Source organism: Atheta coriaria, unplaced genomic scaffold, assembly GCF_025399875.1.
Source record: "Atheta coriaria isolate IRGN ID8LTWV9N9 unplaced genomic scaffold, Caltech_Dcor_3.1 hic_scaffold_7_pilon, whole genome shotgun sequence".
NCBI lineage: Eukaryota > Metazoa > Arthropoda > Insecta > Coleoptera > Staphylinidae > Dalotia > Dalotia coriaria.
In genome coordinates, this window is record NW_027045449.1 from 3,895,311 (window position 1) to 3,922,153 (window position 26,843).

A 26,843-nucleotide genomic window follows, 5' to 3' on the forward strand; every position below is an offset into this window, starting at 1 on the left:
TCTACAAGTTTGGCGAGTTTGTGAGCATTTCAATTCCCGCAAGTTGCGCGTTTATTGGCCGGGCGCGATTCCTTCGAGGTGGCAAATGAGATTCTCGACGGAAACGATTTTGAGAAATTGCAGTTAAACATTGCGCATTGCACATTGCGCGCTACATCATTTCATATTCTCAATATTCCTGCAGAGTTGTGTGTGGGTTGGTCGGGTTGCAGTCATCGCCGATGCCATCGCCATCCGAGGCAATATATGAATTTCAATTATAAATTGAATGCGGGCTCGGGAGCGTGTGCAAACATTATGGATTTCGGGCGGGCGGGAGTGCGATGATGGAAATGAAATGTACGAGCATGACGTTTCTTCCAATTTGCAATGCAAGCAGTATCACATACTGTGCATGTCGGTATGGACAAATTGAATTTATGAATATTTTTAAATTTTGCGAAATGCGAGCGGCTTACATTAAGATGTACTAGTAGGTAATGCAGTCAACCGAATACAAACCAAACTACTTCGAGTGGGTATTACAAACCCTTGATCTAGATACAACATTCGCTCTCAGTCAATTAATATCCTACCTCGACTAAATTTAGATCAGTCATCTTAATTATCATCATCATCATCTCATATCCTATACTATTTACTATGCAAAATTAGCTGCTACCAAAGCGAATCTAATATAATGGAAAATTGGACAGTTCGAACAGGAAACTATCCAACTCAAGCAATTGCGGTTATTCGATACACACGGAATGCAAGATATTGATACTCGCTACGTCACTGAGACGCATACAATTGTACGTCATGTGGTGTGAATTGGGTGAATGTAACGCACAACTTCCGAAATTTCCGAATTGAGAAGTATTGAGCATCGACGATCACTTTGCCCACCTCAGGCTACCACCTCTTTCCAACTCCTGAGCTGTGCTCCCTCGGGTCCTGACGATATTGGTCGTATTGGTTGGCTATAATGGCGTACTTCGAGGACGAAATTGCTCGGACATTGCTATTGAGTTGTTACAACCTGCGCGGCTTGGGGTCCGACGCGTTTCGGCTAACGATTATGTTACAACCCTGGCGACGCTTTTCGTTGTGTTCCCGCCGCGATAACCGGTCGGCAATAAACGATCAAACCACCTTTGATGCGGGAAACATCGTCATAGCGATATAAAAAAGGAATAAACTTAAACTTCGACGCTTTGAAGCGAATATTACAAGAGCAAAAAAGATCCAAAAATGTATTAAAATATATAATATAGCTAATAATCATTGGGATCTAGTTTTATATCTATTTTTTATCACTACCTGCTCATAATAATAGCAATTTCAAAAAATAAGTTGAGAAAACTAATCAAAACTAAATTTAACTTGAAATTAATGTCAAAATGAATGTAAACACTGTTTACATCTAAATTTTGTTTTTATTATTCTCTGTTTTAATCAAGGTTTAATGAAGTTTAATAAAAACACGGTCTGATGTTTTGAGCGATGTGCATCAAGAGCGCTCGTGATTTTTTTATTATTTTCCGCGTCGGATTTATCCATGCATCACTCCGCCGTACACTGGTATCTCTATATACACTCGGTTAAATTTGAATACAAAACATACATTCAATGTTCCGCGTTGAGCATTGATAGAGATTCGGCTGTATAAAAATGTTTTGTTTGCTGTGCGAGTTGCATAACAATGCGCACAAAACGCGTCAGACAAGGTTAGGTGTACGTGTGTATTCGAATTTTCCAACCGCATGAAGAATATCGAAATACGATAACAACAAACCCGCCAGTAATTCTGCAAATAGTAAAAGAATTCCAAAGAAAAAAAATCCGCTCAAATAAATACAATAAAAACAAAATTCGCACACTTTCAATGCGCGCAACTGAAGTGAAGCTCATCAGATTTAACGCGCCGAAAAAACATTCACAAACGCGGCAAGCTTTAGTTGTGACGACGCTTTTGAAAAAGCGTATAGTATAATGTAAGCGACCTCAAGTACGGTGTGCATTCTTTGAAAAGGTTTTTCGTTCAACGCTTCACAGATTTTCAGACTTGGCTGAAGCAATTGATAAATGATTTGTGGTCGAGTCGACTTGAACACGATCCGAATGTGAGTCCGTTTCGGATCGCTGTGCGAAATCCGTTTATTTCCCATTCGCAGCAGGGCGGCGTTAAAAGGCCGGCGTTTTGAAAAACGTTTGCATCAACAGTGTTAATACGGCGCGCAAATAAAACGACGCCTGTGTAGATCAATAATGCAATTTCAGATACACAGTACGGTGGCGATGCAACCGAGGCAAAAGCTGCTGCTGTGTGCTGCACGTCTCAGCAAGGATAAACAGCTAAGCTGCGTTTTGCATACTTTGCTAAAAGGAAGCTCGCTTGCAAGAAAAAAAGAACCCGTAAAATTACAGTGTTTTTCTAAGGATCTGCTAAATGGTTTCCCAACAACTTGTTTTTTCACGTATTTTAATTACTAACTTTTTGTCCAAATGAATTGAAACTGTTTTTGAAATGTTTGCAACGTGGAAATTCAATTTGTTGCAGTTAAAGTTGCACTTTCCAAAAGAAAAAATCATTTTACTACCTAGGCAATAAATTAATTTTACCAAACTTCATTTTCGTTAAAATGTTGTGTTTTGTATAAATATTATATCACTAGTTTTATTATGCAACTCAAATGCTATTACGTGGCATACTTTTAAAAATACATAATTTGTTTACTTCAAATCAAATGCGCCTAATGAAATTTCGTGTTTCCTGTTTGTTTGCATGTTGGTTTTTCCTCGGCGGCGCAAGCATCTTTAAGATCAAGCGTTTTTCAGTTGCGAGCTGGCGAGCGGCGAAAATTCAATATGCGCCGGCCGACGTTTGCCAAATTAAATTTTTAATTTAGGCGCGGGCGCGGCTTGTTGCGTTGCGCCCGGCCGTGTACGCGCCCGCCCAGGAATAATCGCGAGCGAAATATTTAATGATCGCAAATAAAAGCACGCGCTGCGCCGGCCGCGACCGTCGTCCTTAATATCGTTACGGCCTTTTCGCGTATGTCGTAAAATTTTCCAAAACCGGTCCAAATGGCTTGTTTCTATTATCATTTTATGCGCGTTCTTTTTTGTTTGCCTTTTTATGATATTTTATTCCGAGTGGAAGCAAATCAAGCCTGAAAATATGCAATTTAATTACTGACAAATGAAATAAAGTCCATTTCGTATTCAATGTTTAGTAAATATGTAAGTGCAATTAAAAGCTTTTCGAAGATAATCGGGATTTTATTAAAATTGTTCTCATTCACTCACTTAACCACTTCCTGCCCATGTGCCCATGCTTTCAAGCCCTCATGGTTTTGTCGGATTGCAGGATCGCAGTGCTCCACCAGCGCTTTCGTTGCAAAAGCTCTGACAAAGTCCTTAAGGCTCCGGGGAAGTTTAATGGATCGCTTAACTCGCATCGGGGCGCTATTTTGCGCCCGCCGCCTCCAAGAATAGACCTGCTTTAGACGCGCATCGACTTTTTCGCCGATGGTCGCCCCCGACGTCCCTACCATTCGCATTCCGACAACTTTCCTACAAATTTCACCCTAACCAAAGCTGCGCGCACGTTCGCTTCAATGTATGCACTGCGGCGCGGCTTAGGGAAAAATAAGTTTCAACTTTCGAAGAAAGCGCAAAAAGTTTTCGGTTGGACCAAAACCAGAAAGATGCAAACATGCCTAAGTCGCGCGCGCGTTTCGCCTCTAAGATAATATCAAATTATCAGATTACATTCGTTTCTTGTTTTATCCGTCTTGTCTGTGCCGAAACGGTCTAATTTATTCTTATTGCGAGAGGCTATTCGCTAAAGAGCAGTGGAGGCGACGGCGGCGGCAACCAAGTGGATCATAAAGTCGCCTTCGGGGGCAAAAAACAAGTTTTATTGATTGTCTGGCTGGAGCGACATGTCGCCGAGCGCAAAGAAATCGCACAAATCGATGTGGAGCACCGTTAGCAAACGTTTCATCTAAAGTTATGTGAAACAGAAAAACTAACATCCAAATAAAATATTAACCAACTCTGAATACCAGTATATCAAGTGTGCGTGGGTTACTTAGTGATGGTGGGCGCCAATGGCGACACAACCCAGGCGATATTATAAATCGCCCTGTTTCTATTAGTGGCAAACATTTGTCAAACGCAGTGTCGCCTGACAATAGGACTGCTCTAGACGTCGGGCAACCAGCGTTTCTTTTGTGAGCATTGTGTATAGAAAGTTGCGTGCATTTAGGCTGCTGGCTATCTGTCTGACAGGCGGACAGTGAGATACGACAAGAACTAACTAAATATTCGAGTTTATTCGGCGGCAGGACTAATATTTAATGCTTGAATAACTGAAATGCTAAATCTGAAAATTTATTCCAGTCGTGATTTGTAATATAAATTAATTCGTGTTTTGCTGAATTCTGACGCACGTTAATATAAAAACTACGTGTTTCGCATGGGCAATTAGTATCAGTGCGAGCAAAAAAATCGCGCCTGTAATATTTGCTAATCAGCTGGTGTTGTTCTGCACACGCGTTGTTGTTTCGGTCGCGCCGTCGTTCCAAGCGCCCGCTTTTGTATCTCGCATAGAGCGTCAACGGCGGCATCGACGGCGGCTGCTTCGACTTTAGCGTCAACGTCAACGGCGGCGGTTTGGCGTTGCGCTCGAGGTTTATTTGTTGAGGCCCCGACCGGTCCCAGCGACAATGCACACATTTGCGTAGCAAACGCGCTTTGTTTGCATGGGCACATCATTAGAAACGTAATTTGCACTGTTTCGCACGATGATTTTTATATGAAACAAAACCTACAATTACAATTGTAATCAACCACATTCAGAGTGTATCTCTAAATTTAAAATTTATGCCATTAAATTTACTTTACTAATATGCAACCGTAGGCAACCAATATTATATACGCAAATGTGAATTTGTTGGTTTGTTTGTGACGCTTTCAAGCAAAAACCAGTGATATAATTTTGATAAATTTTGGTATAGAGATATTTTCGAACAAGGAAAATAAAGTGCGCTAACAAAAATGGAAATTAATTAATAAAGAAATAAGAAATAAATTATTTAAACTTTTTTCTATTACTTTTTATAATATAAATGTTTTTCGGTAGAAATTGAAGCGCGGATTTAAATTCTATAATCGTTAGCAACAAAATGAATTCACATTGTCGTCGCAATACGATAGACGTCAGTCTGCACTAATCGAAGGTGGCCGGCCGCGGCCATGTCGGAATTAATTGGAAATCGAATTAATACTCGTCGTAATTGCTATCGCCGCCCGATGCGGACGTGGTCGTGGGCGCGCGAAACGAGAGGGTAAATAGATTTACACAAGACCTGACCTGGCGCGCCGATTGCTACGTTCGCTCCGCGCCATTATCTGCGCCCGGCCATGGCGGTCGCCCGCATTATCTTAATAGGCTTGATAAGCGCCTCACGACCCCCAATGCCAATCATTAATAAACTCACTGAGAAATACGACTAAACCACCAGTCGGAGCAATGAACCAGTGAAGCGTCGGATCATTGGATTAAATGACCAAACATGCAGAGACTAAACTTAAATTACTTATGCGCGTATTGCGCACGGTGTGACTCTATGTATGCATGGTTGCCTACGTCGGTGTTGGCGTCAGCAACCCTCTAGGCGCTTGCTGTTTGCTTATTAAACCAGATTCATACACGTAAGATTCCGTAATCTCTAATCAAGCACAAACCGCCTCCGCCCCCCGACTGCCAAGTTTCGGTTTAGTTACATTCGTGTCATGCTGATGATCACCTAATACCAAACACAGACGACTGAGCAGGTTAACAAGATATCAGTTACCATGGGGCGTGTTTTCGAAATGTAAGTAATAATAACTTTATTTGCTGAATATGCAACCTAACATACACTAATAACTCGCAAGCACCAACGTTAGGTTATATTGGGCGCTAATATACGAGGCTATCGTTGGTTATGTGTACGTGTCACTCTCATAACTCAAATTATAGCATTGTAACTCAGCTAGGTGAATGCGTCCTCGCACCTCCCGAAAATAAGATGGCGCGCAATTTCAAACTCAAACAACATCCGTCATCCATAACGCATTCGCAGAGCCATAAATTTTCGTTATATGCCCCGGCGTACAGAGCTCAAAACGGAGGCAGTGTTCGCGTCGCATAAATTAAGATAATAAACAATCGCCCTGGAAGGCAAGCGACTGCAATTATACCACTTTTACGAACCTCTTACGCTTTAATCAACAAGGACAATACAACAACCAACACACAGCACGAATCAACAAAACCGAAATTATATATTTTACTAAATAATATTTTCGTTGATGTTGATTTCCCGTTTAAAGATTTGTGTTGGATTAAATCTAAGGGATAAGTTGATGAGGCATAGCCTATCGATTAATCAGCCGGCATGCCGATGATTTGTACTGACGGCAATGTTTCGGCTGTTTGGTTAGCGTGGCGAGCGCGTTCGGTCGTGTGCGCAATCGAACATGAAACGAAATCAAATGATATCCAATAATAGTCAGTGATGTCTGACAGTGTTCGCCGATAACGACAATGCATTGCCGCACGGTCTGAATGATGCTCGGCTGGACGGCTCTGGGGTTGATCTGTTTATCGTTTATAGGGGCTAGCCACAAGAGGTGTCAGTGCGCCGCAGAGGAAAGTTGTCAACGGGTTAGATTTCGAAGTCAATCGGGCACAATCAAGGGCTATCTAGAGAGCCATTGAGAGCAAACATTCAAATATTCAGGCAATTTCCTGATTTTACGCCTAAATATTCAATAGGTGTCGATTTGCACAAACTAGACACATCATTATTTTTTTATTCGTGTCATCAAAAACCACAAACGTGAGATTACATGATGATGATGTTGATATGATAGAAATCGTTGAATATACGCCGTACAAATTGCCTACGCGCTTTGGAAAATGAACCTAACCTCATATGTCGCCTGCCCGACGCCAGCGCAGTCAAAACCGTAAATTATTTCGTTTGATAATTAGTAATTTGCTTGACGCTTTATTATGTTCTGCAGAGAAACCTGTGGACAATATACCGAGTGCGTAAAATATAAATCAAACGCATTTTAAATATTATTTGATCAATACTAAATTATTATGTTATTTTTGGTTATTTTTGTAGAAATGAGTAGGGTAGGAGATGCTCGTGGGATGTGTTGAGATTAATACTGTGCAGCGCAATAAATAATTCCGATTATTTCGAAAGCGGTGCGCAATTTCGCGAGCGCACATCGCAAATAAACAAATCGACCCGACCCCTCGTCGACCCGTCGCGCTTTGTTTCCGGCCGGCTTCTCGCGTTCTGCGGTGTTTTCTCTGGTGCGCCATTTGTAACGCGTCAAATTTGCAAATTTGCGCTCGCGTGAAAAATCGACCGCGTTTACCTATGCACCAAAGTCGCGCAAAATGCGGACGCGTTTTATCACAGCATCTAATTCGACACAAATTATTATATCATTTTTTTCCACACAGCAACCAAAACAAAATTGCAATTTTTACTTTTTTTTGTTCACGCTTTGATTGGCATAATAATATTTTAGTGCGGTGGTATCTTTAAAATGCATAATTTCATGAATAACCATAATTGCAGTGTGCAAACACAGTCAGTCGGTAGATTGAACATTAAAACAAAAATAATTTCTAACAAGCTATAGTACGTGTCTTCGACACGAAAGCTAAAATCAGTGCTGTAGTGAACAAGTATGCAACCAACTGAACAAATGTTTGATTGAAAATGTTAATCTCGCTGTATAACGCTCATGGATAAATTTGAACGGAGTTCAAGCAGCAGCGTGTACAATTAGAGCGTTAGAACATTAGAACGTCGAGACATTAGAACATATTAGGACAGCAACGCTTGATATTACCACGCACGAGTAATTACTCACCATCGCTAGCATGCGAGCATGCAAGAGCCAAGCACAGAGGCTCGAGACTCCGCCGAATCGAGTTGAGCAGCTATTACTCTAATTGTGTTCTCGGTCAAAGATATAATTGATGGTTTACGTTACGTGTGTGCACTGTGTGCTGCCTATTCCACGAACTAAACCACAATAACATACACACACGCAGCCATACATACCCTTGGAGTATGTTTGCGTTGCTTATGTTGATAATGACAATGAGTAGCTCAGCGAGTAGCTAGACACATCAAGCTGGAAACTGTTTGCAGCAGCTAAAAAGCTAGTGTAGTTGTAGAACTGTAGCACTGTTATACATCGTGCATTGTCATTGTCAATGTTGAAAACAAAAAGGCGCAGTCTTGTGAACGTGTGCACGCCGCCTAGTGTTTAGCCGACTTTGTGCGTGTTTGTCAGTATAGTTGGTTGCTGGATAAAAGGCGACGGCGGAAAAGCGAGACCCTCTAAGTAAATGCAGCGACGCTTTTACGGCCATCGGCCCTGCGTGTATATTATTCAGCTAGCTCATACCTAAGATGACAGCAAAGGCAACACGCTAAACACGCCAAACGAAAAGCTTCTTATAATCAAACGTGCAATGTAACACACACAGAGGAAGACATCATCATACATTATTAGACTTTGGATAAAACCAGCAACACTTCAGCAAACACGATGCATATAGTTTCGACGCATTGGAGTGTTTTATACATAAAAAAAGAAACATTTTTATACAATTTTATTAGTGCTTATTTTGCAAAAGCGTACTTCATTCAGTTAATTAACTCTCATCTGGAGAGGCGCAGCATCGCAGCATAGAAGATAATTTGCCGCATTCTTTTTCGCCCCCGTTTTCGTCATAAATACATGGTTATTAAGTCGAGATGAATTACCGGCGCTAATTGCCAACTATAAATTACATCTAATTACAGCTTGTTTGCGATAGACTTCGAGTGTCTTTTCAGCTTGTGTTTCGCACTCAAACTATACGAAATATGAAAATAAAAATAAAATGTGTAAATGGATTCTCTTTACCAGTGAAAAAAATCGAGTTTTTGTTTTAATTACAGAATTACTTTGTAATGTATTAGTCGAATTTGTTGCTAATCCACTTGGATTTTTTCCTAAGCTAAAAACAGGTTAACTCATTTTCTTTTTATTCACCTGCTTCAGAATTAATTGCGTTGGAGTAAATCGATGTTTGTAGAGTGCTCTTGAAATAATCGAGATTAATGACTACTCATTTAGAAAAGAAATCGTTTAAAAAATATTAAATTACATGTGATGTAGGTAATGTAGGTTTTTATCCTTTTAAATAATGTGCCTTAAACGATTTTTGTGATTAGTGACCCATCAACACGATGTAATCATGAGTGCCACAACACATCCAAGATGTGCAGAGTTATCGAGTTCAGCACATCGTTGTCGACGTCGTGTGCCCTCCAATTAGGAGCGTCAACATCACAGGCGCGATCTTTATATCCTTGCCTGGTGCTGATTTAACGATGCACTTTTGTCGGAAACGTCGCGTCAGGCCGACCTGTCTCGTGCTCTTTCATTAGAAAAGTTTGCACTTGCAAGCATTCCATCCGTCCGGATAGATTGGATTTACATTGGGCTCTCATTGTGATCGCAATCGCGAACAAACAGAAAAAAATCACCAATCCAGTTTTAAACAACTTCCGCGTCTATTTCAGCAACTGCCGAGAGTCTATTTGAATTGGATTTCCTAGGGATTGCTTAAAAATGCATTTCTTTCGACGAAGGTAAGTACCCAGCAAGGAATAAAGATTCGAAGCGATTGATATGTTAGTAAATCTGAACAAACAATGCAGTGAAACTGCGCTGCGCTGTTATTTAGAACGCAGAAAATGCGAAATGGAATGGATTCGAGTTTCGATAAATTCGGGGACTGGAATAATTCCCAATGGGTCCTACAGATAGTTATACCACTCAAACGGTACATTTCTATTCAATTTACGATTCTACATATAAAAAATCAATAAAACATGCGTAAGACGAAATTTTAAAATAGAATATGTCTAAAAATAGCATTCAGACGTGTACTGTATATGCTTTCGAATTGATCTGCGGAAGAAAACCCTGACAAGAATTGAGAACTTCTCAATAAGACCGCGAGAATCGAAAAATGCCGCCTGAGGCGTTCGTCAATAGCTTTTCGATTGAAATTCCATGCGCATCTACTTAAATTAATTTGGCAAATACGAAATCTTGATTTCCGCCTGCCGAGCGTCGCGCCATTCAATCGGAAGGATGTCGATGAACGTCCGTGCCGTCGCGGGACGTGGTTGAAAAAAATTGCCATATTTATATTTCGCGCATAAAATATTTTAAACTCGAATCAGTTTTTCATCATCACACATCAGATAAAAATTCATATCCTATCATAATCTACCCGATAATTGAGTTCCGTCACTCGATGGTGGTAATTGCGCCGCTTCTCGGGGGTAGCGTTTTGGAAAAGTCGCCCGCGTTGCGTTCGCCAAACAACATGCATCGCGGGTCCATCGATTTCTTTTCTAATGATGTTTATGTTGCGAAAATGACATAATGGGAAATCCATTACCCATCCCTGCGCGCGCGTCGTGAGTGTATCGCTGGTTGCCGACCATCAGCGCTGCCGCCATCGCCGGTATCATAAACGCCCCTCCCTCGGGAGCGCATCCGGTGTTCTAGCGTGTGTGCATGCATTTCCGGTTTTGCAATTTTTGCTGTCGCCATACTGACAAAAACGCCAAATGTTTCGCAGTGACAAATATTTATTTATTTTTGTTTTCCTCTGAATAGCTCATTATTTCTTAAATATGCCACGCCTTCTAAACAAGTGCATGCGCTCAATATAAAAATATTTGTATACACATTTATCATTTTTTCCTGAATGCCGAGGAAAATACAACTTTGTTTGACGTGCTAAAAATGAATTTGAATACATTCACTTTTATGATTATGCTTTCACGAAAGGTGCGAATCGTGAATGCCGAATGAGTTGCATACGACGTGGAGCGATATTAAAGCGCAGGCAGCATGCAGAAAATACGCGTCGTCATCGTGAATCCTGACACGCCGAGTGCAGATTCAGTTTCCAAACACCGTTTCATATACATATAAAAACACACCCTTATGTTTATATGGCAAATGTTGTTTTATGTTCAGATGCATCGCGTTTTACGCGCCATATCTTTGTATAAATTAAAATTGTATAAGCGTAGACTTTACTAGATAGGCCACCAAACACACAACACACAACACACATGTAGCATGCAACACACTTTTCGCTATACTCATTACTCACAATAGAAATTGTTACTTTGTTATTTCTGTAATATATCTGTGTGCTTTTTATGATTAACAAGGTTAGTTAGGTATTAACTAAGAGAAATGGCAACGTGAGCAAAAAAACATCATGAAATTTTGATAGCAGTGTTTACGTGCGCTCTGCGCCTGACACCGTTGTGTATTTCCGGCGGAGAGTTGAAAACAAATACAAAATGCATGCTCTAATTTGCGAAATCTGTGCACACATTTTTCCTATAGGAATAGCGTTAAAATAATCATCAATATTAATTAAATAAATTATTAAATTGCACTTCAGCATGTAATTAATACATGTTCATGTAAAATTTATACGCAATAATATTTTATTATCCATTTCCTAGCCTGTGTTTCCTCCTACAGTTCATTTCTCACAACTCAAGATTCGCGCATTCAGAGATTTTATTTTCAGCAATGTGCGCCCAAGAATCCAGCCTGGTTTTTATTTTTTCCGACTTGGAACTGCGGGCGAATTGAAATATAAAATATAAACGGCACTCATTTTTTCGTCGAGCCGTGATATTTTCGACGTCGGATGTCGTTTTAATTTTATGTACGCTCGTTAAATCGCGCAACATGCGCGCTATTGTAATTCGTCGAGTGCAATTAAATGTTTACAGCGTCGTTTTTTTATAAACGAATGCGTTCAACGCGCAGCACACAGGAAACACTTTTATTCGCATGCAGCAAAACTAGCAGCTCGTTAACAATGACATTATCTTAATGAAAAGCGTTTTTTTTAGAAACACAAATATTACAAACAAATATACTGTGTGGGTATATTTAGTTGCATATTAACAGTTTACTGCTGAACGATTAGGCCGTTGATGACATACATTTTTTAGTAATATAATCCCTTTACAATGCTGACTCTTGCTGGAAACGGTAAACGGCGATTACACACGAAATCCCCCCAGAACTATGCGTCATTGTTTCCTCAGAAGCCGACGCCAAAGCCCTTTGCACTTTGCACCTCCGCATTGTGTATCACACATATAGTCATCTCTTCGGCGCACAAGGTTGGGAAATTGGTTCTATTATTCAGTCGCCCCACCGCAGTCGTTCGATGCGGCGCCCATTTACGCTTAAGCAACGTTTAACGACGACCGGCAGCAAGTGCAATTGCAGCTTGCGGTTTCATTAACACACAACGACTCGCGAGCGATAATAATATTGTGAATAGCGGCCCACGCACTGCCAGTCAGAGAGGATAGGTGCGAGAGAGGGTTATGGCTTGCCAGCAATTAGACAGCGCATGCATAATTTCACAGTTACACACAGTTATGCCTTCTATCTTTAGCCAGCATAACCGCCCTTTGGAGCGTAGTGGACGTAATGGCAAAAACCGCATATTAGTCTAATTAAAGCATCGGTCCAGTTGTGGGACGATGAAATGTTTTAATCGAGTTTAAAGCGGATTATGCGATCAAAACTTGCACAGCAAATTAACAACAAGATTAAATAAGTTTTACGGTTGTTAAATAGTTTTTTAGTCAAAAATTTTTTGACTCTGAATACAAAATTTCGAAATTATTACTTTATTTCTTGCCAAATTATTGTTTTATTATATGTCCGTAAATTTTACGCACACTTGGACCTAATCAACTGAATAAATTTATCATTAGCGTGCGGGCAATGACGCATTTTATGCGCAACAATATTTGCCGCACACGAGCATATTTATTTTAATTAAGTGCGCTCCCCGTTGATGTTTATACGCGAATTATGCGCTCGATGCGTGTGTCCTCGCGGCAAAACTAATAATCATGATGGCACTAACAGTTAGATAACATTGCTGCGAAATTTTCGCTCGTTAATTAATATGCCAGAGCTAATTTAGAGCGCACCGGCGTGTGCGCGCGTTGATACAAGGCTCGACAGTTGTGCGCCAGAAGAGAGGAGAACAGAGTCACGTGCGTAGGGTGCGCTTTGATGGCCCGGCGCCTCCACTCCATTCAACGCAACGGTAGATCCATCGCGCAGCGCCTCTACGGTCGTCAAAAAGGTACTACACACGCACAATTGTCGAATGTAAACAAGTATAATGACAAGGGTATAAACGGTATCGCACCCGGTAGAAACTTTAAGCATGTACGCACAATTAACTAATTTAGTTATGGATAGTAAAAGTGTTTCTTAAATTGTATATTTGGTTGCATAGCCAACAAAAACATGTAGAAATGTAAAATGTTTCATTTTTCTATTTTAAAACAACAATCAATTTTATGCAACCTGGGAGAATAAAACTAGTCTATAAACCTGCTAATAAATTCGAAATTCAGATAAAACTCAATGCAGCTGTGTCTCTCATTTACGTCTTTGTGTCATCTACGTTTCCGCAAAGGTACTCCGTACGAATGTGTGTCGTGAACAAGTGCGGTTTCCGTGTTTCCGGCGCTCGCAAGTGTCGCGACAAGTTTTCCGCCTCTTATTACCAGCGCGGACGAGCAAGGCCGCCGTCCGTGTGTACGCGGTGGAGACGGCACTTTTTTTCTTAAGTCGCACAATGAAATGAGAGCGCCGCAGCGTGGCAGCAGCCAGCGCCGGAAATAACAAAGTTACTCGTGCTTTATTGTTTTAGAGTATAAAGTTGCGCAATAAAAGAAGCAGGCGCGTAAAAATGTGGATGACTGACGGCGTGCAGTTTGTGGCTTTTTAAATCGACTCATCCACACGTTCCGCTAGTAAAATGCAGGATAAAATTTCATTTACGACTCAGCGCTCAAAATTTCAAAAATTTAACATTTATCTGCAATGTAACCTGCAGAACTCGAGTTCCCAATTTAATTACTCTTGTAAACCATGGCAATGTCACCATTTTTGTTTTTAATTACCAACAAAAATCCCAAGCAGAGCAAACAAAAGCAAAATGAAACAAACAGAGTCGTTCGTTGTTGCGTATTTCGTTCAGATGTTTGCAAATATGGCCGCTGTTTGGTAACGCACTTGTTTACGTTTTTCGTGCGAGCTTTTCAGGCATCCGTCCACTCCCCCAGTGTGACTAACAGCAACAAATTGTGAGTACGCGCGATCATTCGACAGGATTTACTTGTTTCCAATGTCGACTCGATGCTGTTTTCCAGTTTTAGCCGGAAACAGGATTATAGAGCTTTATGTATGCCTTCAGTGCGCAGCAGCGAGTACAACGCATGCAGGATAATTTAGTTGCCAATTTAAATTCACCGAGCCAATCAGTAGCAATCATTTGTTTTTCATTAATATTCAATTTTTCGATATGGCATATGACAACCTTCATTAACATGTTACGATGCACTTGTTGTGATTCGCTAGCAATTGGTGCGCAAATAATCGTTACTCGAACGCAACTAAAACATGCATTTAATGCTTGATTTTATTAAATTAACATAAATATCAAAATATTACTGGAAATATCGACAAAAAATTGGTACAATGACAAATTTCGATTTTAAATCGCAACTTAAACGTTTGAAATGAATTACGTTTCGTGAAGCCCTGGTTTTCATTTATTTATCAAATTTTTCGTTTCCCTCATGACGTACAGTACACATACCTACTCTTTCAGCCGGAAACCAGCGATTACGCGGTTATACACCAAAGGAATATTACAAATACCCCGAGGGGAAGTGTTTGACAGCAATGAAAAAAAAAGTAATTTTTAAAGTTAAAAGCCCAACACATCCATATCCAATGAAATAAATAATATATCACTCAACGTTGTACATACAAATACTAGATCTCTTAAACACACTGTATACCCTCGGCTAAAAGATAAACGCAAATTGATTAAATATTTTATGTGAGCGCTCACGCTCCAACTGTGATTTAGAGATTTATGTCTTTTCCGGCGTTCCGAAAATATTTTATTTCGCATGCAAACCGAGAAATATTTTCGGTACAACTCTTCAAACATATACCTAAATTTATCTTTCCGTCTCCGATTTTAATTTGGTAGATAAATTTTATTTCCGCTCGCATATGTCAACATTCCTTACGACAATATTTAGAATGCAATCGCATTCAATTTAGTTTTCTTAACTTTGGTTATACACGTCATGTTTACGCCCGAATATAGGCCACCCAATTGCCGGTTTATGTGTGTAAGCGCGGTGGCAGTGTGTTTCGGACACAACGAGTGAAAACCTGTGTGGAAAACCTGTGCCATATCCTACTTAGCGCGTGTTGTACTCGCATTTTCATCCCTTGCCTCTTTACTCTCTATATCTGTATGTGTGTGAATGTTGCTATGCAGTAGCTACATCATTGTGCTGTATTTTCGCTTGAGTATTTTCACAGTGCTATACCGCTGGAATGTACGTTAAATGGCATTGACGTCACATGCCCTGAAGGCGCAAAAATAATAAGATACTGTATGACGTCGCGAATGTTGCTCTCCGGGGAGTGCTGGTTCTTTTTTTCGGCGCACAAAATATGAATCGCAATGCCAACCAAACAAAGATGTTAGATACTCTCGCATGGACTCCCGCCGCACACAGTCCAAAAGAATGTGTTTGCTATTTTAGGAGTGTTTTAGTTTTAGTTATGGTATGTGCCATTGTTAGGGTACGGATATGCTCGAGTGGACTTTGTTAGAGTCCTAAGTAAATGCAATTTGCACAAAAATTATTTTCAAGAGAAATGTACAACGCAGCCAGAAGTACAATGTGATATTTTATTTGCGAATGTGAAACGAGCGGGGTGAAATGTAGTTATATAGTATATGAAACCCTCTACATTTAGTCAATTGGAACAACCCCAAACAATCCTCAAACAAGCCACGTTACAAGATGGCAAGGTTTTTTTGCGTTTTATTACTGCTTTTATTCATATTTCCCTTTTTTTATTCCGACCACATTTTAAGTTTTTTGTGTTTGGATTTCCGCTTCTTGATCAAATAATTTTCGAATTTTTATACACCCATAGAAGTCGATAATACAACCCAAGAGAAAAAAATGCGTTTTCGTTTTCTGCGGGGGCAGCTATCGGCAGGAACACCATTCGCACAGAAAAAAAAACGTACGCTCCTTCATTCCGAGGCATGTGAATGTGCGTGTGTGGCGGTTATATTCCGGGACCGTTGGGCCGAACGGGTCGTTTAGTGCGGACTGTGGACCGAAATGAAAATAAGGTCCACGGAACGAAATCATCGGCGAATATTACGAGCGAGCAAAAATCTAATACGATAAAAGCGCAAACGCGAATGCGTAAAAACGCCTCCGACACGGATTTCGCGTCGAAATTACAATTTATATATAATAATACAGGGTGTTGTAAATAATAATATTAAATTGCAAAAACAATAAATTTACGTTTTGCTCTGAATATTAGTTTTGTTTATAGTATTTTTTTATGACAGCAGCAAAAAATCATATATTTCATACTTTCTAATATTGCGTTTATATAACTTTTATTTATTACTGTAATTTGTTGTTTGCCGTTGTTTCTGCTTAACGCTTTTAGTACTCACTTTACTACGTGCTTATTGTCTTGACTTGACGTTATTTTCACTGTTGTTATTTTTATTTATGATTTTTTTCTCTTTCATTTCGTACCCTGCGAGTAAGACATGCACGTGTCATCTACATCATACAATAAAAAGAAAAACTTAATAAACAGCAGTTGCAGAAGAATAAATAACTCTTTGTGTCCATCTCGACATCTCGCGGAGCATATCTAAAGTTTTAATCCGGTTAATGCACTAAACTTATATTTCGCACTCCAAATAAAATGAAAAAAGTAATTTTTTTCGTTATTATGTGTTATTCGTTGTTCCGTATTGATTGACCATGTCTGTTTCTCCTATTTTCTAGATTGCGGATAGCTAGTAAAAATTCGGCACGTTTAAACTCCCGTCTGGCGAGCACTCTTTCCAATTTATTGCCACGCGGCGAATAAAACGTCGGCGTATAAAAAAAGCAAATAAAACCGAGACGTCGGTCGGCGCTCATAAACCAGCTCGTCGCTCATCATTTCCGCATTCGTTGCTTCATTCCCACATGCACTTCTGCGCGAGAAGCGTCGATCTTGCTTCGATTCGTTATCCATCCGCGCTCTCGCATGCAATTGATCACTATCATGATGAGTGCAACGCGCAGCATATTGATGTTGAGTACTAATTCGCACCGCGATGCAATAATACCACAGGTGCCACGGTAGCAAGTTTGAGTGAAACTAAACATAATTAGTTTTATATGAAATAAAATTGAAAAAAAAAATACTACCGGAAACTATAGCGCAATTTAAATTTTAAATCAAAGTTAAAGTTCGCATTTGAAAAGTTTAATAGCAGAAGTTAATGCAAACTTTTAAGTCCGCCATTAAATTTTTACATTTTTGTATGCCTGCGTTTAATGCGATATTTATTTAGCGCAAGAGCAAGCGAAGATCGATTAAATATACATTTTACTCATATGCGCCGGCGACGCGGCGCAATTTTGTATTCATGGGATAATCCTAAAAGTATAAAAATATAATGCGGACGCATGCCAAAGTCGGAAAGAGTCAACATACGCGAATGAAATACGTAGGAATATAAATCTTACTTTACATGTCAATAACTGAAACTTTTCCGTTTGTTTACCGTATGAAACGTGCAGCAAAAATATTTAAAATAAATACGATGCAAATAATATTTTAAAGTCTGTTTCTCCGCATCGCATCTCATCGATTTTACTTATTTCCCTGTGTGCTGCTGCTCTTCACGAAACATGTCGTGTTGTGGCGTGAGCGAAAAACTCTGGAGCATTCGTGTCGAGTTGCAACCGCCGCCGAGAGGTTTGTAACCGACACAGTTGTCGATACTAATGATTGTTTTTTCGGGCAGACCTACACCGCACTCGGAAAACCCACCAATGTCTTCCACGTCCTCTATGACTCTCCGCAACACAAGCAACTACGTGTTTTATAAACTCTTTCTGCGTTCGCTCGTAAAGAGATAAAAATCCTTACAACAACTTAGGGTACACATAGAAAGTAGCAGAGAAACAAGAAATACAGGAGGGTCCGGCGAAGCAATCCGAGTCCGATTTCACGTCGCACAATGTTGTCCGCGTTGTTTTTCGTTCGACCTGACACAGCGAAGACATTCTTTTCGAATGTCGTGCTGCTGTTGTTGTGGTTGTGTATCGTGATGTCCTCTCTGCCGTGTAGTCGCGCGATTGCTACAAGACGCGTTTTTCTTCCGAGGAAATGGGCCACGTTTTTGGTCTTTTCGGTGTCGCATCTCTAGCGCGCAAAAAATCGATGCGATGCGATGCCGAGCAGACGCAACACAATAAGACAATGCGAAGCAGAAGTAATAAACGACCCGAAATAGAATAAAATGTAATGGCGAGGCGAGTGCCTTCGACGATAAGAAACACATTGATATGGTTTTCTAGCAGAAAAACTAAATAATGTGAGAAACCATTAAACCTTGACCAAACACAAAAAATATCTCATTTAAACTTAAATTTTCTTTGCTAAATTTTCATTCTCCACCCAAGTGGATACAGGAGAAATCATTTTAATTATTCAACATTTAAATTACGTAGCAGCAAAGCACTTAAATTACGACAATTAAATTCATTTGCATAAATTTTTAATGCCTTTGATGATTTGTTGTTTTATTATTAATATAACTGTGAATAAATGACAGGTAACTTCCCAAGTCAAAAGGTGAATTAATATTGTCTCGATTCGCATGATTTGCTCTTCCTGTTCGCGTTCGCTTTCGTGGACTTTATCAGTCCTGCCGAACAAACAGAGAACAATGTCATTTCATCACTCATTCACGTGCGAGAGTAATATCTTTGTGCGCGTCGTTCACACCACCGCACATTTGCCTCATCTCTCACGCGCAGGATTGCATTGACATTGAAAGATCGGTAAAGAATTTAGTACCTTACAAATTCACAATTATACAGCATGTTTTGGTGGAAACTATATAAGTACTAAAAATTGAAATTAACCTATAAAGATCAATTTTTTTACTAAAAAATTGTTTTCTTTAAGTGAAAAAAAATATTATTATTAAAATGGGTTTAATTTTTGTCACACTTAGTTTTTGATAGGATTGGCATGCGTATGTGCTTCCGGTGAGAAAGACGAGTCTTGCGGATGTAAAGCAGGTGCGAATTTCCCACAAGTCTTTCCATTATTCAACCTCGTAATGTATTCGGCGTTCGGCGGCGCTGAATAGCTTTTTGTCTATCCATTTGCATAATTAATGATGGGACGCTGTAACTGCTGGCCCAAAAAACTCCTCTTTAACAAAAAAATCTCACCACCACAAAGAAAGCCGCCCTTTGGGCGAAAAGAAAAGCGTACTGTTTATGATAGGCACATTGGCTGGCACAAAACACTCTTGAAAACACTTTCAAGCTGCATGCACGAGCCGCACTCTTAGACCTCCTCCACTTCCGAGTCTATCGATCATTCAACACTTCATTCTGAATACGAAAACGAACACGCGCCAGAATCTACTCGAATAGGACACTTAAGTTGTGGAAAAGTCATAAACCTGATAAAATACAAGTGGAATTAAACGTAGGCGTTGTGTTTAAATGCAAATTCTCCTTTTGCGCCAGCTTTTAAAGAAATCTACAACTCGAGAATTGAAATAACACTTGCAGTGCGATTGTGCGATTAGATGAGAGGAGAGTGTAAGGCACACTCGGTTAATGTAATTCCACAGTCGAATTGTCGAATTGTACGTAATTCGATTCGCTACCGAGCGAACAGTACTCCCAGAGTCAGTGAGTCGACCGAAGAGAACTGTGTTATTCTTCACAAGTTACGAATTCGGGCTCAAACTCAAAGAAGAAATAGAACATACTAGAAACCGGCTCATGTTCACCTAGGTGTAACTACAAACTACATACAACTAGAAGAACCGATAACTATACAATGCACACAAGCTGATAATACAAAGCTCAAAGTTTTACCGTCTGTGTAGGTGTGTGTGAGAAGCATTTTCTTAGTCGGTTGAAGGCAGCACATGTGATCCGAGGAAGAATTTACGAATTTTCGTCCGCTAGCACGCGCTCGGTCACTGGTAACAACTATTTTCCAGCTTTCTCCGCTAGTTCTATTTTCTATTTGCCACCGTCGCGGAAACACCGCACCTTAACCTTTTGTATTATGTCTTTGTTTCCGGGGCCGCACACACTTGTATTCTATTTTGTGCGCGTCCAGTTACTTTCTTATCCGTCTGTTGTCGGTTTTCCTCTGTTCGTTAATTACAATGTGCGGGAAAACAACAAGGGAGCTTCGAGGAATTTTCCTCGCACAAAACCGAATAGAATAAGAGGTTTTTATTCAGAGCCGAGCATTACTTAAAGTAAATAGTAAAAATATAGACTGATGCAAGAGCAGAAAATGAGAAAATCAATTTCGACTTTTAATTAAATTTTGTTGTATTTTTTCTTGCAGATCATGCCTGTTGAGAGTTGAGTTTGATTCTAAACGAAGGGTTAGGCGGCTAGACAATGGTCCAAAGTCATTACCCTGTTTTGCACTCGACGATCTTATTACATGCTCGGAAATCCCTTATTTACACCCGAGCTGCGCTACCAGGATGCTTAACGGCGAGAGCATTAAGCGCACATCGCAATATGCGAGACGAAACGCGTGCGGAATAACCGGGGAAACACGACGCCGAAGCCGTCCCGGCGTCGAGTGATATCTAGATGCGATATCGGATTGTGCGAAGACGGCGATGCCGCGACGCCCGACAATCGTAAGCAAATTTATATGAACCGACTAGAACACAGCGAGCGCAAACTTAAAGATGAAATATTTCAATTATGTAAGAAGATCACGCTAAATTATCAGTGCATTAAAGCGCATTTTCCTCTTTTACTTAATAATTTTCAAAATGTAATTAAAACTTAAATACTGCACTAGTAGCAACATTGAAGATATTATTTCATTTAAATTCTGAAATTTAATTCATTTACCTTAAATACTGTATACGAAAAATATTTGCATTACCGTAAATCAAATTTTATTAAATTTAACTGCGTTTTTATGCATTTTTTACGCGCGCTCTCAATTAAAACGCACTTGAAGACTTTATTTAACTCACGAAAACTTTTCAAAGCTCTACCCAAGTGCAGTTATTCATAAATGTTCATAAATTAAAAACGCGCCCAATTAATTCCAAGTTGTTTTCACTGTTGAAATTGTTCCCGGCCTTTAAGAGCACCATAGCAACCTTCGTCATCCCCTGAACTGCTTAAATTTAACGATTCCGAATATCAAATAACGTCTAAAATTCGAAAACTCCGAATAAATGTTAAGGCGCAGACCGATATAGAAAGATCAAAAGAAATAACCAAACGTCTTTGTGAAATTCCTTTCCTCTGACTTCGTGATACCAATTCGTGTCTCACTTTCAGCAAGCATATTTTTCATCATTACAGAGCAATCCATCTACGACTTAACATAGAAAAGAAATTCCATAAATGGTGCGCAGGTGCGCAATCGACAAGAGAGTTGTTTTAAGTGAATAAATGAATTGAAAGCTTTTCGGCCGTTTTTCGCAATATCACCGAAGGCTAGCGCGCTGTAGAGGAATGGTGGCGGCAGGGAGGCGGTTTCGAGTACGCGCTATCTCCGAGTGCGCACTGCGCTGCGGTTAATAGTTGCCGTGCGGTCAGCGCTCGCAGCGGCGCCTCCTTAATAAATAATTCCAGCCGGCTTGCGATGTAGTTATCGCGACATAATGTGGCCATCCATGTGGATTTACAAAGTCAATTGTTCGCACGCCCTTTTCCACCCTACCCCGAGAAAGGTTAATGTATGACTTAACCAAACTAATGCTTTATCACACAACGCAAGTGTACAAATATTCATAAGTTATACAAAGTGTTTCAACATAAACTAAAACTTCTATAACAAAATTTAAGGTTCGGAAATAGTTAAAAACAAAGAAGATTAGATTTCCGAATTAAATTCGCAACAAAATTTTTGCGTATTTAGGTGGATAGTATATCCTGTAGCAAAATGTAACTCTTTGCCCGTAAATAAAGTTGAGTCTAGTCGAGATTCGCCCGTTCCGAAACTTTCCAACCGTCCCCGTTCCCCTAGTTGGAACAAAACAACACGACCCGAACAAACGCCGCCTCCTTCCATTGCTCGTCTACAGGACGAATGGCGATCTCGAGCAGATGCTGTCGAGGTTTGCGTGCACGAAACGTGTTCGAATCCAGCGAAATCAAGTTTCCCCCGGACGCCGGCGGATAGTTAATGCCAGTTTCGCACTTTTATTAGCTCATAAGGAAGTGGACGTTTTATTATCGCCGCAATGCAAGAGTTGGGAAAACAACCCCCAACCATCGCTCAGCAAACAACATAGTATTACAGTACTACAGCGAGTCGATCCGTGAATGAAATATGCCGCACATCTCTCTGCATTGCCCAAATGTGCACTAAGGACTAGGGACGCACACACTAATATCAATCTTGGCGTCTGCAAACGCGAGCTTGTAACGTTATTTTTATCTGATTGCGCTGAGAATTGCGCAATTGCGCCATTCCCGAAGAAGTATTGCGCGACGAGACGTAGGATATTGCATTAAAATTGCATGTTGTGCGTTTGTTTCACGTTTTGTTCGCAATTTCAGTCTTCTTGGTGAGAGATATTTCGCTCTATGGTAAGAGTGTTTTCGCCGAAGGCTTTGTTTCGGTTTTTATTTGGTTTCGTGCCCCTTCGGCGGACATAAGAATTTCATCAAAGGTAGATTTGTATTGATGGCCCGCCGAAGACTCGGGCACGACCCTCGAGACTACATCACTCGCCATTGTTCGCCGAGGATATAGAAATGTATTTTATTATATTTTTGTCAGTCTACGACCTGTGGAGCGGTATTTGTGAGAGGAAAACACGCCGACCAACAAATCTATACTATCCCTTCTATCATCATCTTTTGTTTGTTTTATAGGTTATGTATCGGGAGCTCACCTGGAACCAATCTGGGTCCGTTGATGGTTGACAGCGGGCCGCTGCCATACTTGACGTGGCACGGATCGGCGTTGCTTGAAACGACGGCGATCTCGTCCAGCTCGTGCCCGTCGGTGGGCGTCAGGGTGGCGATGCCGCCGCCGCCGCCGCCGTGGCCGACCAGCTTACCGACGGCGGTGCTGTCCTGCGACTGCTTGCGGCCTCTCCAGCTCAACACGAGCCGTTTCGCTGTTGACATCACGCCATTTCGCGCGACCGCCGCTCAGCCGGACGCTCGGCGGCGCCGCCCGCCCCCGCGACGACGACGGCGCGCGACACTGACGCGGATCGCCTGCCCACGCCGACATCAATCATCTTCACAAACAATCACCTGCAAACGTAAAACAGAAAGAACACAACGATAAATATTCAATATTTGATTAGGGAAAACGGCGGCTGCAGAGGGCGCCACTTTAACCAGACGACTTAAGAGGATTTGCAGCTTTATCCTTTATTTTTATGCTATTACATTCGCGTGCATTCAATAACGAAGTCGCTTTCCGTGCAAAACCTCTTTCTTCTTCTCTGTGACACAGGATTGCGCGGAGATGTAATAGGATGATGAGATATCACACGGAAAGTTTTCCGCGCGCGGCGACGAGATTTACGCGGCGCGGTTTTGTTTTTATTCGTCGAGAGTTTTCCAGCGGCAAACCGAGTAAACTTGAACGAACACAATACCGTTTTAACTTTATCTGTACAGATTTTTTCCAGCCAAGAGCAAAATAAACATATAGAAAATAAAACCAAACAACAAAACCCGTAATTAATATCGCACCAAATGTTATTATCATTATCTAATCAGGTCAATGTGGTAATTTGCTTTGATAAATCATCCTGGGTGGCGTTTGCAAGCACCCAAAGATAGAATAAATCAATTACCTACACTTTTTTGCACACGCCCCGCGCCCCGCATGCTTATGGAAAGCAAACATGGTGGCGCGTGGGCTGGTGCGTATGTAATGCACTCTGAATGTGTACATTAATCTAAATCTGAACCAACATCCCGACGTTCCCGACCCTTACTGCTACTATGCGCGAAGCAGTACAGTAACACCGCGCTATTTACCGTTCGACGTTCGGCGTTCGACATTTCACATTGCCGCCATTCTCTTGAAATTGGAATCGAATGTCACGGACACATGTAGAAACATTAGCGCGGATTGCGAAAGCGTTTGTACCAACTGCAAGTTTTGATTGAAAGTAAAACAGTGTTTGTTTAATAGGTGGGCATTAATATTTGTTCATTAAATGACAGTTTTGCTAATTGATTTTAGGTGCATTACTGCGTGTGTTTCCGTTTTTCCGGTATGCGGGGGCGTGTTTAAATCCAGCTTAAATATCATTCTGTGTTTTTTATCCGGTTCGATTTGCAGATAAGCTACAAATTTCAGAACGAAAGTCGAACTAAGCCAGTGTTGCTATGTTTGTCATATTTGCATGGTAACGAGTTTTCAATTTTTTACTGTTTAATCAGCGGATTTAAAAAAATACAACAAAAAATATCACTATGAGGTCAAGAATAAAAAAAACTATAAAATCAGTAATTTTAATATGAAAACCAGTAATATCTTGAGGTAAAATAAACTAAATAAAGTAAAAGTACGAAAATATAAAGGAGAAAGTATTGCATGAAGATGAAAACTCTAAGGAAGCGCACAAGGACGCAGCTCAAACGTCGGAATGAATTGCGGTAGTACATAAGCATATACCCAGGACTAGAAGCAGAGCATGGCGAGAGCCATGGACGTCAGAGCGTCGCAGCAGGATTTTGACCCTCATTTAAGTGTCGCTGCTGCGCGCCCAGCCGCTAGACAACTGGAGCCATCCGACGTATTATTATTAGGAGAAGTAGTGGAGCCAAAACCGGAGCCAGCACCAGCCAGGATGACTCCAGCATCGATCTAGCGCATAAACTGGACTCAATTTTTAAATTAACTTTCCCCCGCACCACACGAAAAAATTAAACATTTATAAATAAAACGCGTGTATTACGAATGTAATTTTTATCCATTACGGGTTGATTTTAATCCGCTTCGCAGGTGAACACAGAAAAAACGCAATTTCACATGTTCAAATATTAAACCGCGTTAATTCTAATTACACCACCTTTTTTCCTACCGCTTGCAACGCGCCAGATAACCATTTTGAAAGCGCGCGCGGCGGCCGTGCGAAACTTCGCATAACATTGTAAATGTTAATGTTGGGACAGCGTCAGCGTTTGCCGCAGCCGCATCCCTTTTGCTGCAGTGTCATAAATTGCGCCCTAAGCGGCGGCGGGGTTGCAGCGCTGCCGCCGCACCATAACGATAATTACAAGTAACAACAGTTAGATATGACTATAGATTCACACTTGTTGCGGCAGCGCGCAACGCTTAAACTCTAAACGATTTCTCCCTACCCCAGCCCCCAAACTTACGCAAGTTGTGTGCAAACGTTTAATCCGATTGAAAAAAGATTTTGTGTCGCGTTTGGGGAAAAGAAGATGAAACAATTTTTATTTGCGACGCTAGTAAACTCGATTTTATTCGCAATTAATTTCTACTTCAATGAGTGTGTAACACGTAACGAGCGCGAGGCGCCTGCTGAGGAATAAAATCCGACGCTTCTTCAGAGAGTCGTTAAACAATCGCACTCGAAGGCGCAAGAAGTGTCTAAACGAATTATCTCCGCGCTAGTGCGTTTAATTGACAACATAATATGATTGGGGTGCAATGTATTCCACTTTGATTAATTAGTTAGCCGACGTCCGAATTGGGCCATGCTAATATTAATTTATTGCAATCTGTCTGATGTGGTGAGATATTATTAAAGTTATGATGCGAAGAATAAATTGAGTGAATTTTTTTCTGCTCAGGTGAGACACCTACGCACGTTAAAAAGTCGAAAAAATCAATTTCGCATCTTACAGGTTGTTTGCCATCATGCCATCAGAACTGCCACCGGCATTTTACCTTCTCTTATCTCGTCGCGCACGCATCGCGAGAATAAAACGAAACAATTTAAACTTTCCAAGCGATGAAAGATTTTTTTGCTGTCTTTAGTGATATATTGTTTGTTATCACTCACCAAGTAATTTTTTCCCTCTCATGCGCTGTGAGTTTTTTCGAACAGCACGACACGCGCGTCCAGCGAAATTTTTCTATTTCAACCTCCCCGGGCCTCCCGCACTCTCGACTCGCGAAACGTTCACGCGTTTTCGCGCACACGAATGTGATGCTTGTAGCCGACGCAATGCTAAACGCGCGTCCCGCTGATAGCACACACACCGCGTTATCACCGCACGCACCGGTTGTTGTTGTGTTTTTTTTTTGCAACGCGAATCTTACTCTTCTGCAGTCCGTCGAAATGGTTGAAAACCGCACCGCTTGCACCGTGCCCCGCGCACAGGTACCCAGATCCACCGCTAGACCCTAGCAGCTGTCGACTATCCACTGCGGCCGCCCGGCGTCGCGACGCGCACGCTCCAGCATCCCCTGCTGCTCTCCTCCTACCCATCCGGCGGCGCGCGGTTTTGGCTCTCGCGCGCCCCCGGAAAACACGCGAAATTCGCCACGCGCGGTGGGCATCGCCGGCGCCCGCTAGCAATCAATGATAAAAA

At 41.0% G+C, this 26,843-nt stretch overlaps 1 protein-coding gene across 4 annotated transcripts in view; it reads right to left on the bottom strand.

The window, feature by feature from the left end:
* Positions 1–26,716, bottom strand: part of LOC135796021 (cyclic nucleotide-gated channel rod photoreceptor subunit alpha) — a 70,788-nt gene extending 44,072 nt beyond the window's left edge. For all 4 annotated transcript variants that reach the window (XM_065307885.1, XM_065307882.1, XM_065307886.1 and 1 more), the window contains exons 1-2: positions 26,312–26,716; positions 23,204–23,573 (exon numbers count right to left, since the gene is read on the bottom strand). In XM_065307885.1, the coding sequence (XP_065163957.1) occupies positions 23,204–23,441 (238 nt within the window). In that variant the 5' untranslated portion in view covers positions 23,442–23,573; positions 26,312–26,716. The remainder of the gene's footprint in view (positions 1–23,203; positions 23,574–26,311) is intronic.
* Positions 26,717–26,843: the final 127 nt, after the last annotated feature.